Source organism: Anser anser (genome assembly GCF_964211835.1).
Source record: "Anser anser genome assembly, chromosome: 2".
Taxonomy (NCBI): domain Eukaryota; kingdom Metazoa; phylum Chordata; class Aves; order Anseriformes; family Anatidae; genus Anser; species Anser anser.
The window spans coordinates 50,230,848-50,249,224 of record NC_139721.1 but is presented as its reverse complement, the minus strand read 5'-3'; the positions used below and the strand labels follow the sequence as shown (position 1 = coordinate 50,249,224).

Genomic DNA, 18,377 nt, shown 5'->3' with positions numbered 1-18,377 from the left:
TTGCCTGGCTGTTCTGCTGCCCCTCCGTCAGGAAGCTGGTAGCTGCCTTCTGCCGCTTTTGGCAGACCCTAATATCAGCAAGATCTGTGAAGTTCAGGAGCTGACATCGGTGCCCCCAACTAGTGTCCCCGAAGGCAGAAAAGTCATTACACCTCTGCTCTTCCACAGCCCAGGCATTACAGAGGCATGTGCTGGCCAGCCAGGCTGCACATACATACCTGTGACGCAGAGATGTCACCAGCCAAAGCAGAGGAAGATGCAGGAGGAGATGGTGCAAGGAGGAAGAAGGGGGTCATGGAAGGGATCTGAGAGACCTTTGGGTGGAGTAAGAGATGACAGATACAGAGTGTGACTCTTAGGTATTGTTTGTAGCTTATACAGGATGCAGCATTCCTACAGTACAGTCCTACATATCCTAAATGGTGAGAAATATTAAATGTGTTCAGAACAACAGTCTCTGAGAGAAGAGGCTGCTGTTGCCTGGCATGTCAGACCGAGACACGTAGGTTTGCTTCAGTAGGTACTGCCAAGATGTTAGAGTAATGCTCATAAACTTCTTAAGGTGCTGTGATGTTGTGCTGTGTTTCTTAGGGTTTTCCTGAGCCTTATGCACTGTGGACTCGTACAAAACGGTGATGTGCAGCCACTCAAGTAGTAGACGAAGTTGTTTTGCTTCTAGCATGGATTTTGCTTTGTCCCAGATCCTGTGGAGTTCTGGAGAGTGCTGAGAGAGTGCTGAGGCTTCACCTCACTGGGACACCAAAACCTCCAAGTTTCTCATATGATACGGGATCACAGAATGGTTTGGGTTGGAAGGGACCTTAAAGCTCACCTCGTTCCAACCCCCCTGCCATGAGCAGGGACACCTCCCACCAGACCAGGCTGCCCAAGGCCCCATCCAGCCTGGCCGTGAACACCTCCAGGGATGGGGCATCCACAGCTTCTCTGGGCAGCCTGTGCCAGGGCCTCACCACCCTCTGAGTGAAGAATTTCTTCCTAATGACCAATCTAAATCTACTGTTTTTTAGTTTAAGACTGTTACCCCTTGTCCAATCGCTGTATGCAGCTCTCTGGCTATCAGTCGTGTACTCTTTTGGAAAGCAAGTCCATGCTGAAATGTTAACAACGTTGATAATCAAATTCCTGCTTTCTTTGGTGTCCAAGTATTGCTATTGCTAACAGGTCATTGAAAAGCCTCTTTCTTGTCAATGTTTGTGCTTCTGGGCATTTCTTGAGAAAATTTTTGGGTAGAGACAAGGCTAAAGAACAATTGTTTAAAGAGACAAGTTTAAATCTGTCTTGAAATCTTATCACACTTGCTGTTTCATAATCCTTATCTACAGATTTCCTGTTTGCCCACATTGTCAGCGGTGGGTAATTTTTCTTCTTTAAATCTAGATATACTGTGGTATTTTTTAAGTATGTCAGATACTCAGATTTTACTGAATGCCCAAAATATTTGAGGCCTATTTTGAAAATGTAGGACATAATATCCAAATGACATAAACATATGAATAAGCAGATTCTATTTTGAATGTAAGGGAGTTTTGTTCACATGTTTATCTGCAGCTTTTTAAATATAAATTACAGTGAAAAGTCTAGGTAATACCTTGGTAGCCCTCCATTTGATTAGGATTGATATGTTTTTAAGGAATACACCTTAAAAAGAGTTTAACGTACTCTAATCCAATTGCATCTAATCAGGAAAGAAGTTTTGCTTTACGTAGGCAGTTTTAATGCTTTTCCCCTAAAACGTAGCTTCCTTCTCATTGGCAAGCAGTCATTACAATTCATTGATTTGCAAATAAATAAAAACTTCAGGCGCTTCATTTTAATTCGTTGGCTGGGAGAAGGAATGTGGGAGGGCAAATCTGGGCTCGCTCTCAGCTTGAGTGAGCTGCTGCTCGATCTGAGCTGTTTGAGCCACTGAAGGAAGCATTCAGCCAAGAACGGGTTCAGCACATCGTGGGTGTGTAGGCACAAGACCGAACATGTATGGTACGGTGTCTTCAGCAAGCTGCTGCTTGCCAGGAAGTTCATGATAGCTGACTCTGTGCGTTCCACTTTGCACATCGTCCTTGCCTGGTGAAGTTTTGAGATTTAAAAAAAACCAACAGACCAAAAAACGTTAGCTTTCGTTGTCTTTGCTGAAGTTTTAAACTACGTGTTTCAGTGCAGTACGTGAGAGTGCAGACACGTATTACTGTTGGTTGAGGTGGCTCTGGGTTAAGCTATGGTCACGTTATGTTTCTAGATGCTTCGTCAGTGTCTTTGGTATTTATTTACAATTTCTGTACCAGCTATGGGCTACTTGAATAGTATTTTAAATGAACTGTAATCAATACACATTAATAGCTTAAGTCTTAATAGATACTACAGTAATTTCAAATTTAATTTTGATATGTTTTTAACAATCATGTTGAAATAGGATACGTCATGATGATGCTTTATTTTGAAATATCGGTTCATGCTGATGCATGCATGTGTTGTCTACGTCGCGGTATTTTTGTAGTTGTAGTGAAAGAGAGAGGTCAGTGGGTGACTGTGTGATGCCTTTGCATTTATTCTGGCGTAGGGTTTTCTCCATCAGCTACTGCTGGGAGAGGTGTGAGGCCAAGGCTGTAGCACTGGTCTTAAGCTGGAGAAGGAACTGGAGGGGAGCACAGCGTAGAGGCCGGTTGGCTTGGTGGTGCTTGCACTGCCTTCTGCCTAAGGGAAATGAGAAACCCCGTGTGATCGTGTCCTCTCCTGTTGAGGAAACCGGATGACTGCTGCTTTCTCTGACACTCGTCACTTCCTAATCTGAAAGTAGGACTTGCTCAAGAAAACAAATACGATGGAGCTGAACAAAAAAGTGATGGGAGATTGTGATCCAGTGCTGAAGTTAATGAAAGTCTTTAAATGTTGTTGTTCATGTACTTAAGTCAAAAAAAAACCACTAACTTTGGAGTTGGCTTTGGTTTGAGCAAAATATTGGTACATGTCAGCCTCCCAAGGTCCCCAAATTACTCAGTGATTTGAAAACCCCAAAGCTATCTCATCCAGCCTTTAGAAAACCCTGAATGTGGCTGCTTGGTGGGTGGCTACCAAACTCACCATGAGTCCTGAGCTCTGGGCTGCCTAGCCGTGCTTCTTCTTGTGTCCCAACCTGCCACCTAGTCGCTGTAGGACACGGAGCGGAGGAGGCTCGCTCTGGTCTTATCCTGTAAAGGATATCACTGGCCTTATCCTGGTATTAACCAGGAGTACAGCAACCAACATTGTGTTCTCATTTTCTTTGTGTATGTATGTGCAGGGAAAAAGTATCCGGAGACTAGAAGTCTTGCTGCCTGTTGAAACTCAAGTGGAGATTTACAGAAAACATGCTGTACATCTCAAAATGCATGTCCAGCTAAGAGATATCTGAATGAACTTCTGATAAAAAAAAAAGAAGCAGGAAAATATGCTACAAGCTTTCTAAAAGACCTGTGCCTGAGCTGACAGGATCAGTGAATAGTTGCAGAGCAGGTTGAAAAGACCAACCTCTTATTGAGGTGGTGAATTACTTAATCTTTTGCTTAATCTAGAGACAGCTTAGAAATTATATTTGATAATATTTTTCCTTTACTGGTCAGTACCAAACTTCAGTCACCAATTTTTATCATACTTTTGTACTACTGAGTGATAGCTATATACCACTGGCAGCCTGTTGCAAGCAACAAAACCAAAACTGGTATTTCTGAATTTAGAGTGAAAACTAAAATTCAGCAAAGAAAAAAAAATATTTGGATGTTTTAAGAGCTGTTCTCTGTTTTAAAATCTTGAGCTTTCCTTCTTATTCTCAGTGTTTGTGAAAAATTAACAGTTTCAGAGCCATTTGATGTCTTATCTTTAGAGACATCTCTGTTCTCTGCCTGAGTATGTTCAGGATCTCTTTAAAAAAAGTATATCTCTTGTCCCTGAAACCCTAAGCTGATCGATTTGATGAGATGCTTTCTCAGTTTTTCTCAATTTCCCTTGAAAAAGGTAATTAAAAAAAAAAATACTGCATCGAGTTGTGAAGCTCTGTTTGCCTATGGAACTGATAAAAGAGGAAATTTAAACATAATCTTTTGAAGATTTATCTTTTTTTTTTTTTTCTCCAGGTTTTTGTCAAGCAGGCAAGGATTTACGGTTAGTATCGCTGTGCATGGAGCAAATTGATATCCCAGCAGGCTTCCTGTTAGTAGGAGCCAAGTCTCCAAACCTTCCTGAGCACATTCTAGTCTGCGCTGTCGACAAGCGGTTTTTGCCAGATGATCATGGAAAAAATGCACTTTTAGGTAAGAGGTTTTCTTTCTCCGTGCCGTAATAATTCAGAGAAACTGGTCGGTTCAAAATTACCTAAAATCATTTCAGCTAATGACTTTCTAATAGAAATATGTTGAGGAGAGGTTTGTTTTTATTAAATTAAATCCACAGCTGAACCTCCCCCTGAAAAGCCCATTTTAAAACAAGTTCCTGATTCCACAATTAACCACAGTTGAAGCTGGGTGATTTCTGTGTGGGCTGAAGACAATTGCAGCCCTGGCATTTTAAATGTGAACTATCCAGATACTCTTTATCTCTACTGATGCTTACAACATTAAGAAGAAATATGCTCATGCAACTGTAGAAGATGAGCTATTTTCTGTGGATTAAGGGACAAATTTTGCCCTTGGCTCCACCAGGAACATTGTTTTCAACAGGAGCTCTGAGGGTAATTTGACTCTCTAATACATAGATCATAAAAAACAACATTTATATCACAACTGGTTATGTTTACAAGCTTTTAAAATTTTAATACAAGAACGTTTCTTGATCATTGAAGACAGGCACGTAAACACCTAGATTTCCTGCCTGGCTCACAACTGGTACACAACAGACTAGTAAGAGTGATTTAATGTATTTTGGCTCCTATAGCCTGATTTGCATTTATGTTCTCATTTCTCTCTCTAGTCACTGTTCTGTCTAGCATATATTGAGAACAGAGAAGAAATTACAATGAAGTATAAATACCCTTATTTAACCACACTGCTCGAATTCTGGTGCAGACAATCAATATTTTGCATAACTACTGAAAACACCTCCTTTTTGTACTTTCGATTGTTAATGTTTTGTCTCCCTTAAGCATATTTAATATGCTACCACGTGCTGCAAACCTTTGGATCTATGGGAGAAATCTCACTGGCATGAATTAGATGAGAGCTGTGATGTGATGCGTCCTTTCTGGACACAGTTGGGGAAGTGGGAACATGGAATAATCTGGTGTGTGCTGCCATCCTCATAGGAGCTGCTCCCCAGTGAGCAGGGGAAGTGTCAAGAGTTGATCAATATGAACTATCTTATGTACAGACAGATGGTGTTCAATCTAATCAAATGTGGCTGTACTTGTCTTTGTTGGTAAGCTCTCCACCTCACACCCTGAGGTCTGTATTAATTTATCATCTCTGATATCATTTGATAATGAGCCTAGTGACTCACAGCTCTGCTCTGGCATTGCCGATGGTACGTATTCAAATACCTCTGTGGCTCTGTAGCTGCTACCTAAGAGCAAAGAATTGACTCAGTAACCCTGTGAGACCCTAATGACTATTTCTGATGACTGTGGACATGCACCAGTAGTTCCTCTGGGTTGTAAGCAATAAGGGAAGAACTGATTCAGTCTTGGGAGAAACAGGATGAAGACGCCTACTTCTTGGCACCCTCAGCAATGTGATGGTAAAATATGATAATAAGGCATAATTAGGCTGAAGACAATGGCCTAATTAATAAAGAGTTTTATGGAAAATGCATTTTGCCAGACAGACAGACTGAAGTATTTTTCATAAAACCAGGAGTTCGCCTGACAGGTGAATGTACGTAGGAACCAGTGTTCTTTGAAGTGCTTGGCATTGTGGTAAACAATGACAGTAATGAGGATGAAAAATGTGTTCTGTTATAGGTCTTGAACTGATTAATAAATGGAAAAAAATAAAAAATAAAGGATTTCAGCTAGGTACTTATCAGCCTAGCTCTATTTTAAATCATTATCGATGTTCCAGAAAGAATATAAAATATTTTTTCATTAAAGATTGAAAGTAATTCAAAGATTAGTGGAGTGGCAAATAAGCTGAAAGAATTTAATTCTTCAGCATTAGATAATAGAGGAGTTGGGTTTATTCAAACAACATGGATTTTAGGGCAGGCCCATTTTAGATCATGCTTTGTGCTTTGTTCTAGAAGATTTCAGACTGCTGCAATGCAACATTGCCATTGATGTAGCTGTGAATGCCACAGGAAATGAAGGGTGCATATAGTCCTCAGTCCGGACCCTGTGCCTGCAACCTCAACCCAAAATTTAATCTCCTTTTATGAAACCATGTCAGAAACACTGCAGAAAACGAGCCTTCTACTTTTTTTACTCCTAAATGTGTTACTTTCATGAGAGGTTCTAAGTTTTCATGAACATTCTGAAGCACCTCTACTTTTTGCAATGAAAATCTAAACATTTGACCTTAAATAAATGCTTTTAAGCCTTTAATATGGTGTAAGGTCCAGCTTATTCGGAGAGTGCCTTGGATGAGGAGTCTCAGAGAAAGTCACTAGGTATTAGGTTAATTTTAGCCACAAAAAGTTGCAGTGGATACTATGGATTAGCCCCCTATTTTGAGAGAGGGAAGCATGCAGCTTGGAACCCATGCTTTTTTAACGTAGAAACGTGGAACAGAAATGGAAAATCCTATGGAAATTTCCTCATCTGGCATCACAGCTTCTCCCGACCCCACAAGTAGTTCTCTGCTCTGGGTAGAGTGGAACACGGGTGGTGGAGTTTCGGCATGAGTTGGTATGACCTGGAAAGGTGGAAGAGTTTCAGAAAAGTTGAGACTAAAATCTGCCTGCATTTGGCTGCTGCCTGAGGAGTGTCTGAGCAGGGCACCTACGGTAACTGTATGGCTGGAGGCCTCTAGTCACTCTGAACCGGGTGTGCGGGTAGGTTGAAGTGGCTTTATTCCTAGCAGCTGTCACAAAGCCATTTAATCTGTGTGTACGCTTTCTGCTTCGTTTGTCCAGGATTTTCTGGGAATTGTATAGGCTGTGGAGAAAGAGGATTTCGGTACTTCACAGAGTTTTCCAATCATATCAACCTGAAATTAACCACTCAGCCAAAGAAGCAGAAGCACTTAAAGTACTACCTAGTAAGAAGCTCCCAAGGTGTACTGTCAAAGGGACCTCTTATTTGCTGGAAAGGTAATTAAGGTGCCCGTTCACTTAGGGGTTTTTTATTATGTTGATGTGATGTTGAATGAAAAATTGAAAGTTGCTGCTGAAAATGTATGCATTAAAAGGAAACTATAGAAGTTGAATTTGTTTTGTGATTGAAGGAGAAGTTCCTACTGATTTCACTGAAGTCTGTATCGTGCCGAAGAGTTTTATTAAGTCTTAATAGTAACCGTACAATCATAAATTGTCATCCTTCATCTCCCCGTGCTTTCACTGGGAGCCCTAAATCTATCCTTGGGCTGTGCAGCCACCTTGGTAGAAGAAATAAGATTCCTCAGTCTGCTAATTCTTTTCTCTACCTAAAGCAAGATGACTCACAGCCAGGGCTCTGGCATTGGCTTTACATTGATATTCATCTTAGCAGGTGCAATTCTATCCGGCTAATGCCTGAGGATAGCCAGCACACCGTAAGATTAAGAAAGCTCAGGTCTCTGATCTCAAGGAAAGAGGAAAAATCTTGCATACTCTTGCCATTTACAGTGTGTTTTACACGTGGGCTTACCCTCTATCCGTGCAATATTGTTAATGAATCTGCTAACGAGAATGACATTTGTGACCCTGAGGCAAGGTAACCATGGGGTCTGGTATTGATGGATGCACGATTTTTGAGTTAGAGCCGTACCAAGACTTGAAGAGGGAACAGTTTACCTATTCGCTGCCTGCTAAACTGGTATATATGCAGGCTGCCTGTATCCCTCGGTAAAGACAGTTTGAGCTGGTGCCTCTTGTTCCAAAGAGGATGATGTGAGGAGAGGAGAAGCTCCACAGGAGGACTGACACACATCTGAAGAGTCACATCCTCGTGTGAATGGCAACAGGACCCCAGAGAGATGGTTATCACAAAACTGTATGAGCAATTGTAGTACTGTATCAGTTTGGAGTTCAAAGGGATCTTGCCTTCAGCTGCTTTTCTGTTACAAGTATGATTTACTACTACTTCAGAGTGGATGTGTTTTTCAGCTGCTTTTTCCTTTAAAGCTTCAGAAATTTGATTTGGTAGCCTCTTTTTGAAGTTCCAAATACTGAAAAAGGAAACCTTATTTTATATTATTTTTGTATGAGTTATGAAAGGGTTTATCCATGCAATACAGTGCAATCTGGTGCACTATTTAGCAAATTGTTCGTGGGAACATTTTGTGCTGCCTGGCAATGTTCATATGCAAGACTACTCAGGACAATCTTGATCTTCACTTGGTGAGAAAGTGTAATTTGGAGTCACCCTTCATTTTGTTTCACTGAATGTAGATTTTGTTTTGATTGCAGGCAATAATTTAGCTACTAGCACGTTGACATACACAGGAGAAGAACAGAGCTGGCTTTGGGAATGTTTTCTCTGAACCCCTGATGTTCATGCACTTGGGGTTGGCGTGTGACCTGCTAAACGCTGTCAGGGGTGACACACACGAGAAACTATTTTAAACCTCCTTCTGATCACAAATGTGTGGAAGAGGTAGATGCAGGGCTAGCTTTTGATTATATGCTCATTGCAAGTATTTTGAGAACCTACAAAAGTTTAGAAAATTGACCAAGAATTGATCTCATGGGTATTGATAGGCGCTATCCCCATATTGATTCCATCTATCCAGGAACCCTTTGCCCTTTCCATAACATTAAAGGTCTAATTGGAAGAGAAGCACTATTAAACACCCTCTTCTCTTCAAAACAAAACCTGATTAGATCTTGGTTTAAAAAATGGATTAATGGGAGATATTTAAAGTCACTTTCCCCTCCCTCAACTCAGTTTTCATCCAGACAGACGTTCCCAGGGACAGGATCTCCCTGAAGATTTTCTGGAGACATACTAAGAATCCATGTGTCAGCACAATTTTCCTTCTAAAGGGCAACATGTGATGGCTTTTATAAAGGTTCTGCCACAGAAGTCGCTGAGTGTTTCCTGGGACATGTCCAATGCCTTCAAATCTCTTGCAAGCGGAGAGCTGAGGGCTCTTGCCATTTTGCAGCATCTGGTCTCTATTTGCCCGGCACTCTCAGCGGCCCCCGGGGAGGTTTTCTTAATTAGAAGACAAAGTTGACTAAACTGCTTGAGCTGTATTTTTGTTGAATGCTGCCATTTGCTGCTGTTTGTTGTACGTGCTGGATGTATGCTTTTATAACATTTTGTCACCTTCCGCCACTGTGTTGCTGAACTTTCCAACTGGAAGGCAGGCCTTGTTAATATGTACTGTAGCTGCTTCGTTTGCAGAATGTAGAAGCAGGCAATCATCTGCTGCTAGCCTCTCTGCTAAGCCAAATTCTGCGGTGTCACCGTCCACGACCCCAGAGGGTGGATCAGCTAATGGATACAAATCAGGGTTCACTCAGACAGGTAGGAGCTGAAAGTGCTGTAAAGATAACCGTTGGGGGTGGTAAGTTACCTCAGATATTGTTGGTTTAGGGATGCCATAAATAAGTGGGTGTTTACTTCAAGCCATGTGTAGATTACAGCTGGGAGGATACCTTTCAGAGTTGGCTTTGTGAGAGATTAAGACCCAGGTGAGGTTGAAGATGAGCTTAGTTCTCATAAGAACACTCAATTAAAAAAGCATTAAATGATCTTTTGATTAATTTATTTGTTTCTTTGTTTCCTTTTATTTGTTTAATTCATTTTTTGTGGATCTCAAAAGATTTGAATTACATATTTATAGTGGGATGTTAGTACATAGACTAGGGTATTTGCTTTTGCCTTGAAACAGAAAAAGATCTCCTTTTGGGCTGAGGGGGACAGCTTTTATTTATGTATTTGCTTATTTGTTTATTTATTTAAATTGTATTTCACACATGGGTGTGCTTAGTAAAGCAATTTCCCCATGCACATACAGTTGTTTCAAGTTACATGAACTAGCATGCATCTCATACGTGCTTTCTAGTTCTGAGAAGCTATTAATGACATACTTAATCTAGGAGAAACAATAAAAATCAAACGGACATTGGCTGACAAAGAAGCAGCATCTTTAATTTATTTATTGCAAATAGCTAAGGTGCTTTCTTTGAGCTTTTGTTCTCATTGTTTCATTGCAGCTTTATCTATGCTGTTTTATGTTTTTGTGTCTGTGCTGTTTCTTGAAAAATTAAAAACAGAAAAATAAAACTTTGGTTGTTGTAATTGGTTGGTATGTGTGTACCACAGCATACATTTCTCCAGAGGAGTATGAAATGCAGATGAAAAAAACAAGCTTGTTAAAACATGCAAAATTAAAAAAAAAAAAGAAAAAAGTTATAAAACCATCACAAACAAAACCTGAACGTATGCATTCTTAAATTGGAATTGTAATCACTGACCAGTGTGTTCGGAGACCCTTTCCCCAGCTGGTCAGCCCCGGTTCTGTTCAGGAAGCTGTATGGCTTCAGGCTTTTGTTAAAATGTAATGAGAGTGTCATTTAAACACATCTGCATTTCACTGCATGATCCATTGGCTTCCAGATCCCGGCATGAGAACCGTGCAGATGCATGAGAACCTATTTATTTGAAATAACAAGCGATCCAATATTTACACAGCTTTGTCTTCTATTGTACCTGCCGAGTTAATAGATACACCTTTTATATACCGCTTTCTCCTTATCACTTGTTGCAGTGCTATGTCTGCGTGGTTTTTCTGTGTCTCACTGTTTGTACTCTTAGGTCACAGTTGTCAAAACCTTTTCATCTCCTTCTGTGGTTATCTTCTAGTGAAGATAATGCCACATTCATACATATGAATTCCCTGTGACCGGAGGAGGGGGAGGGCACCTTTTTTTCTGTGGCGTGAATTCTGACGTGCGTCACCCGTAATGGTGCAGCTTTTTCTCTCCCAGGCTTGCATAGCTCCTGGTACTTTGAGGTGAATGGTCTCTTGTTTTAAAATCAAAGTACTTATTAGAAAGTCACTTTCCAAAATTGTTTTCAGTTTTTTGTCAACTCGCACCCATTTTTCCCTTTAACCATTTCTGTTTTCTGCCTTTGTAAGCGAACGGTTAATCTCCACATTCTAAAAGACACCTGTAGGTGGGTAGTAACACTGAGCTCTGCGCTGAACTGGTAATTTCATGATAGAAATCGCAGCACAAGAGAGTTTTTGCAACATCCTAGTTAAAGTTGACAGTACAGTGTGGCCATGACACTGTAGTCAAGTGCTGCGTCCCTCTTTCAAAACGGCACGGGAAGACACAGTTCCTTTTACAAAGAGATGTGTTTTTATTGGCAGGGCAACAACGGCTGTAACTTCGAGCAGTATCAGAAATCCAGTTTTAGGTGGAAATGTGAGAGAAAAAACTTAAATTCAGATGTTTAAAAGCAACTAGAAACAGGGTTTTATGAAAGAGAGTTAAACAATTTTGATAAGACGTAGTAGTACAAGTCCTGCTGAGGTATCAGTGTGATGTTTAAACATATACCAGCCGTATCTCATTTCATAGATACAATTTCAAGAAAACATTAGAATGAGAGGGAGGAAAACAACAAGACAAATAAACCTGACCCAAAGCTTCTGGACAGTTTGCTTTGAGAAAAGCTTTCCCATTAAGTATTTGCTGCATCGTATTTAACGAGAGATTAGCCTTTTCCTCCAAAGCCCATGAGCTGGTGGTCTGTTTGTTAGCCATTCGGCATTTGTCCCGTGAACATGGACAAGGGTTTCTGCTGGAGCAGCAGCCAAGGCTTCTGCATTTGTTCCCCCGTCCCAGTCGCTCCATTTGGCAAAGCAGACGCCCTCCCCATCCTTCTTCGCCAAATGGTGTGTCACCCGGGGGTGAATGTATTTGCCAGATCAAGTTGGTTTTCGCCTTCTGTTTTCTTTCCCTGGCTGTTTTACTAGGACATCTGTAGGTGAACTTAGCCTACTTTGCCTACTTCTTGCAAACTCATTTCTGCACAGATGTTGAGGTAATGTTCTTTCACCTTGGTCATAAGTGTTTGGATTTGCCAGTGTATCAGCATCCCAATGTTCAATTTTTCTTTGAAGTAAATTGCAGATATAAATGCCTTCATGCTTAAGCAGGGGTCTACATGCTGAGAGGTTTTGAATTTGTTACGATTTACATTTTTATACTGGGCAAACATTAATTTTTTTGTTGCTGTTGTTCAGTTTATCCATCCACAATTATTATTTATTTGTTAATGCCTTGGTAAAATGCTCTAAGGAGTTGCTGTTTGTTAATTCATGCAAAGAGTTTGGGCTCAGCTACCTTTCATTGCTTACCCAGGCTTATAAATGGGCATACACGTTTCCTAGCCTTATAGATAGTAGTGCTGTAAGGTGATCTTCAGAGGTTATATATTTGATTTTTTTTTCTGCCCTAAGTCAAGCTTGTCTGAGACTGACAGAGGTTCAATAACTTGCTCTTGAAAATCTCATGTGATGGAGATTCCACAACCTTTTAGGCAATTTATTTCAAGTGCTTATTCCCTGTGCTTGCTGGGGGCAAGTCACATCAGCTCTTTGCCTTAGCTTTCTCATCTGTAACACAGGATAACTGTGTTTACTTGCCTATCCCACAGGGGTATTTTGAGGAGCAATGAGATAACTCTTTCTACAGTTAAAATATTTTTCAACTGTTATATGAATGCAAAATATTGTGAAAGAGATCTATCACGGGTTTAGTGTATTACTAGATTCTTCAGAAATGCCCAGTAAATGTTTGTTATGACTCCTACAAGATATCCTTAAATGATCTCTTAAGCGTAAAATAGTTTGATTGCTTTGTATGTGTATGTGTAGATAAATGTGTATGCATGTTTATGTATGTATAATACATATATACTTATGTATACAGTTTTTAATTACTACTTAGTTAAACATCTTCTTTTTTCAGATTCTTCGGTGTTCAGTCCAGCAAAATCGTCTTCTGCTGTTAACTTAAGTGGAACTCCAGACCCGTCTCGGAACAAGAACATTGTGAAACCTTTGGCTTTGTCAGTACAGCTTGTAGGAAAGACATTTGCTGCAGGTAGCACTTTGCTTTCCAGGATAACAGAGCCAAGGGAATTGTCTGCTTAGCAGCAAAGAAATAAAGGAATCATCTTTTTGGTGGAAAAAGGAAAGGAAAGCATTCACTAGGATTCCTCAGAACCATCATATTCTGCTGGTCCTCTGCACAGAAATCTTCCGTGTCTATTACTATCCCCAAAAAGAGCCACACCTTGGCTTTCAGATTCGACGTTCTGATAAAAGTGCACGTCATATTCCTCTTGCACTTCCTAAGATATCTAGGAGAGCCAAAACATCACCTCTTGATATTACACTAATTCTTGTGACGTTAACTGAGAGTCTTTCTCCTTTTGCAATGAGTATAGTTACTCCAGATGCATTTCTGTGTTGTATGTTTAATAAATTAAAAGCCTCATCTAGGAGGAAAGGCCATATGACATTGGACGGGTTGGAAAGTAGGAGACATTTCTCCTCAGAAAGAGCAGTCAGGCACTGGAACGGGTTGCCCAGGGTGGTGGTGGTGTCACCGTCCCTGGGGGTGTTCAAGGAAAGGTTGGACGTGGTGCTTGGGGACATGATTTAGTGGGTGACATTGGTGGTAGGGTGATGGTTGGACCAGGTGATCTTGGAGGTCTTTTCCAACCTTAATGATTCTGTGATTCCGTATTTGCTATTTTAGACAATATATATTGCTATATATGCATTTTACTGTGTTGGACCTAATGAATGTACCTGTATCACATAAACCATTAACATAGTTTTGTGTAAAATAGCAGAAAATACTGCTTTCAGGTAAATGAAACTAGTGTTTCTCCCTTCCGTATATGAGTAAGAGAATTTATCATGCACAGAAATGACTTCCCACTATTCCAGTTGCTTCTGGAATTGACCCATGTCCACCAGATCTGTCCAAACCAGATTGTTGACAAGGGAATACAAATGGGAGCTTACAGTGGGCAAGTGCTGCTACTCAAATTTTGCTAACTGCCAACCTGAGAATCTTGAACCTGAATTTATTTGGCTGGTGGCTGCAGAGTTCCATGTTACAGTGTACTAAGCAAAACACCATTATCTCGGACTCTCTGTTGTAGCCAACATCAGCAAGCTGCTGCACCATCTCCTGCTGTTGCTCCTGAAATTTTCTTGGGAGCTAAATCACAGGGGGGCTGGCAGATGTGGAAAGGAGCCATAGTCCCTACTGGGATCCATGGCCACTCTAGGCAGTTTATGCCATTTTTTTTCTCCTGAAAAAAAAAGAAAAGAAAGAAAGAAAAAAAAAGAGAGAGACTGAAAAAGAATAAGAAGGGGCTCAGAAGTGTGAAGATAACTTTTTGTGATCCTCTGTTTTTGTAGTTTCATTTCGTGATCTGGATATAGTGGGGCCTGCCAGGGTGTCAGGCCTGCTGGGACTGGAGGATTGTCTTAGGCAGAGGTAGCAGAATTAAGCATGGTTCGCCTCAGTAACACTCAGAGCACGTGCACTTCACAGCAAACTGTCCTGTTTTGCCTGCCCAGTCTCCCATTCTAGGGCTTCAAATGAGAGCCCTGTAGTGACTCAGTGCGCATGGCACACGGACGACTGGAGAAAAATACAAAGATGCGCCAGAGAGGCTTAGAAATCTTCATAAAATTAATTCATGATAAGCACTTTTTAAATTTTCAGCGTCTAAAAATGTATCGTAAGCATCCCAGTGATTTTTTTGAGGGTGTAATTTTTTTATTCTGTTGGATTAGGGATTTTTTTCTTCATCCTATTCTCTCTGCCTTCGAATGTGGAGAACTTGTTTCAAGGTTAGGATTTTGCAGCATGTGTCCAAATTATTCTCTGCCAAGTACTCTTCATGCTTTCCCTGGAGTGTGTTTCTTTCAGTCACGCATCTTGCCCTGTTCTTTTGTGTGTGCATGCTGCTGTATTATTTTGTTTGTTTGTTTTCAAGACTGTCTCAAGCCACACACTCTGTATTTTATTATACTCAGCTCCTCTTTCACTGCGTGCCACTGATGTTGCTAATGGAAACGCTAATGGAGGAAGAAATAATGTATTGAGTTCTGCAGTCTCTCGGCCGATGCCTCACTTGACCTCTCCTAGCCCTGGCTGTGCAGCTGGAGACCAAGGTAAAGAAAACCTCTGCTCTGTGTCCCTTTTAAGCCGCAGTGGCTGTTGAACCTGAAATTCGTGATTTTGTTTTTCTTCCCATCATAGCTGTTTCTGCAATTCAGTCTTTACAGATCCTTTTGGTTTCTGGCATGACTGCTAATGACGACACTGTAGTTTTTGACACAGGTAGAAACATTTCTCACATCATAGTCTGCCTTCTTGTAAGGCTGGGTGTAAACCTCTGGAACTCTGTAGTGTGAAACCAGCTCAACACCACTGTGAAATGGAAATGCGGGCTGGAGTCAGGTCATCTGGAAGAACAGCATTTAGAATTGTTTTTGCTTTTCTTCACAGCATCAATGTCCAGTTCTGGACCACCAAAGAAACGTCATCGGGGATGGTCTCCTGGCTCCCCAGTCCCTCCTCCTGGCTTAGTGGTACCTGTTCCTGCAATTCGACCCTCAACTAGAACAGGTAAAACTTGAGCGATACAGATATTTGTAAAAATAAAAAAATATATATGTTCTCATCCAGATCAGTAGCCCTGTGTTCCTTCTCTTAAGGGTTGCATAGAAGACATAACAGAGCTTGCTGAAGTAGTTAAGGGCACCATGGAGAGTTTTTCACATGACCCAGAAAAGCACACAGTTGTTCTTGTTTCTGCAGTCTAAGGTGGTACAATGGGAAGGTGAAACTCCTGGGGGAGAGAGAAAAAGGAGGATGAAAGTTATAAGGATCTAAACTGAAGTTCCCCAAAGATAGCTCAGTTCTTCTGAAATTGTGCAGGTGTATGTTTATATGAACATGTTTAAAGGATTTCCGTTAGCCTTCTACTTGAATACAGTGTCTCTGTCTGGTGTGGCATGCTACAGAAACAGCACACTCAGTTCTGGTGTAGGAAAGATGCCTTTATGTAATTCTGGCCTAACCAAGGACACCAATGTTCCCTAGGTCATCTTTGCTTAGAAGGATAAAGTTTGTGAGACCAAATAGCTCATATGTGTGGAAAAGGGATAGACATATCTAGAAGGGATGTGTAATAGCACGATGTGAAATAGGATTAAATATAAATATGTGTGAATAGTCATCAGCGTGCATGTAGGTACCTCTTTATGTGTAACTACTAATAAAACTGTTCACTATTTATGGACTTTGTAGTTGTGAGATTCAGAATAGCCTGTAAAGGGGAACGTACAATTGCTTACTGATCTCTCTATAGAATAGGAGAATAAACACCCAAGGAAGTAAAAAAAAACCACGTTTGTCATCATGCACAATATGTTCTTAACTCTGCTTTGGAGGACTTGCGTTTGGGATGTTTTGGAACTGACTTTCAGAGATATTTATCACGGGAAGAAGGGTTACATGGTAGTGTAGGCCTGCCTGCTTGAGCAACTCAGATCAATCACAGCTAAAATGTATGCATGCATACATTTATTCGTGCTGCCTGTGATGTCTTCTGTAGATAGCATTGTTTGAAAAATCTGTTACAAACAACCAAATGAAGCCTGAGAAACTTCTGAAGGAGGTCTCACACTGAAACCTGATAACAGATGACAAATTTTTGCATTTTGTTTCTTTTTACTTGTGAAAGCTGCTTTTGCACGTTCATGCCTAAAGCCTTTTTTTTTTTTTCCCTTCTAACAACTGTCTAAGGACATCTTTGAGATTTTGGCTTGTGTTTTCTTTCCTAGCTACATATATTCTAGGTCAGAAGTCAGAGCAGTCGCTTCCCTTTTATTGACAGGTATTATTGAGAGGTAGCCGCTGTCTTAGAGGTGGCCTCTTGGCTTAGTACTTGGCTTTGTTTGAAGATGCATATTCAACCTTGTGTTTTCCTCCCTCATTCCCACCAACAATACAGTGGCCAGAAACAGTTTTATTTTAGGGGTGGGTCTGCAGGAGGGTATAGGCTCTTAATTTAAATTACTTAAAACTATAGCAGGAAATGCAGAGGTCTCTTGAATTTTATTACAGTTTGTGATCTGGAGTTATTTATTTTTTTTATTTGTTCATACGGCCAAATCACAGTATGAGCCTTTTAGTAATGGAAGCTTCTCTTTTCTTTATTTTATAGAGCCTCTTTTGTCAGTCCCAGTTCCTCAATCCATGTTAACTGGAATTTTACAGCCTCAACCCATCCCGGCAGGGGAGACTGTAATAGTTCCTGAAAACCTGCTGAATAACTCGGGAGTCAGACCAGTGATTCTGATAGGTAAGTCTTACACTGGGGAGTCAAATCCTGCATTTGACAAATGCATGCTCCCCTAAGAGAAACGTGGTTTTTTTTGTTGTTTCTTTTTCTTGGTTCTGACATTCAGTACAGTATGTAATCGGTTACTTACTAGATAGTTTACTTAGTTGCTCAACACTTAAAATTGAAAGTTTGGAGATTTCTGGGAGGACCTGATTTGCAAACGGGTCATGATGAGGTCAAATTGATGCAAAACCTCTGGCCAAACTGAAATTTTGTACAAATAACATTTTTGTAAAATCCAAGAATAGAAATATTTCCATGTAATGAAAATAGCTTTCCAGTGTAAACAACTTACAAAACAAGAAAATATTTCCTGTATGATCCAGATCTTGAAGCCCAGGGATTCTGCATGAGAACCAGAAAACTGTTGTGTCCTGACTAATCAGAAGTGAATCGTACTAACTTTTTGTCTTTTATAGTCCATAATTATTGTAAGTGACTGAGATAACAGATCAGGCTTTTAAAATTCTTTAGCTCTATGAAGCACATTGTTAACCCTTAGAAAGACATCGTCTTTTACTTCAAAAGTATGATTTGTAATGTGAATATCCTTTTCAAGCTGAGCAATAAGGGCATAATATATAACAAAGATGGTTTGGCCAGTACTGCCAAAATTTTGAGGAGTGATTTTTTTTAACTCCTTAAATCTCTTTTCAGTCCAGCACGATACAGCTGCTTGTATAAAGTAGCTTTAGTGTTAACAGAAAATGCCTGTCAATACAGTCCATGGAATAATTCATCATTCATGAAGACATAGAGAAGTTCTCAGAGTCCTCACTTACAGAGATAATCCTAATACAAGCAATTTCAAAAGCACTAAGAGGGCCATCTACCCTCAAAGGGTAGTAAAACCCTCAAG

At 40.5% G+C, this 18,377-nt stretch overlaps 1 protein-coding gene across 23 annotated transcripts in view; it reads left to right on the top strand.

Annotated features, from left to right (window-relative positions):
- GREB1L (GREB1 like retinoic acid receptor coactivator) overlaps positions 1-18,377 on the top strand; it is a 137,499-nt gene that overhangs the window by 78,245 nt on the left and 40,877 nt on the right. For 17 of the 23 annotated variants that reach the window (XM_083821858.1, XM_083821845.1, XM_083821844.1 and 14 more), the window contains 7 exons: positions 4,125-4,301; positions 7,051-7,227; positions 9,449-9,586; positions 13,048-13,182; positions 15,141-15,278; positions 15,616-15,735; positions 17,339-17,476. In XM_083821858.1, the coding sequence (XP_083677984.1) occupies positions 4,125-4,301; positions 7,051-7,227; positions 9,449-9,586; positions 13,048-13,182; positions 15,141-15,278; positions 15,616-15,735; positions 17,339-17,476 (1,023 nt within the window). The remainder of the gene's footprint in view (positions 1-4,124; positions 4,302-7,050; positions 7,228-9,448; positions 9,587-13,047; positions 13,183-15,140; positions 15,279-15,615; positions 15,736-17,338; positions 17,477-18,377) is intronic. The other 6 variants (XM_083821847.1, XM_083821851.1, XM_083821850.1 and 3 more) reach the window with 2 other exon arrangements.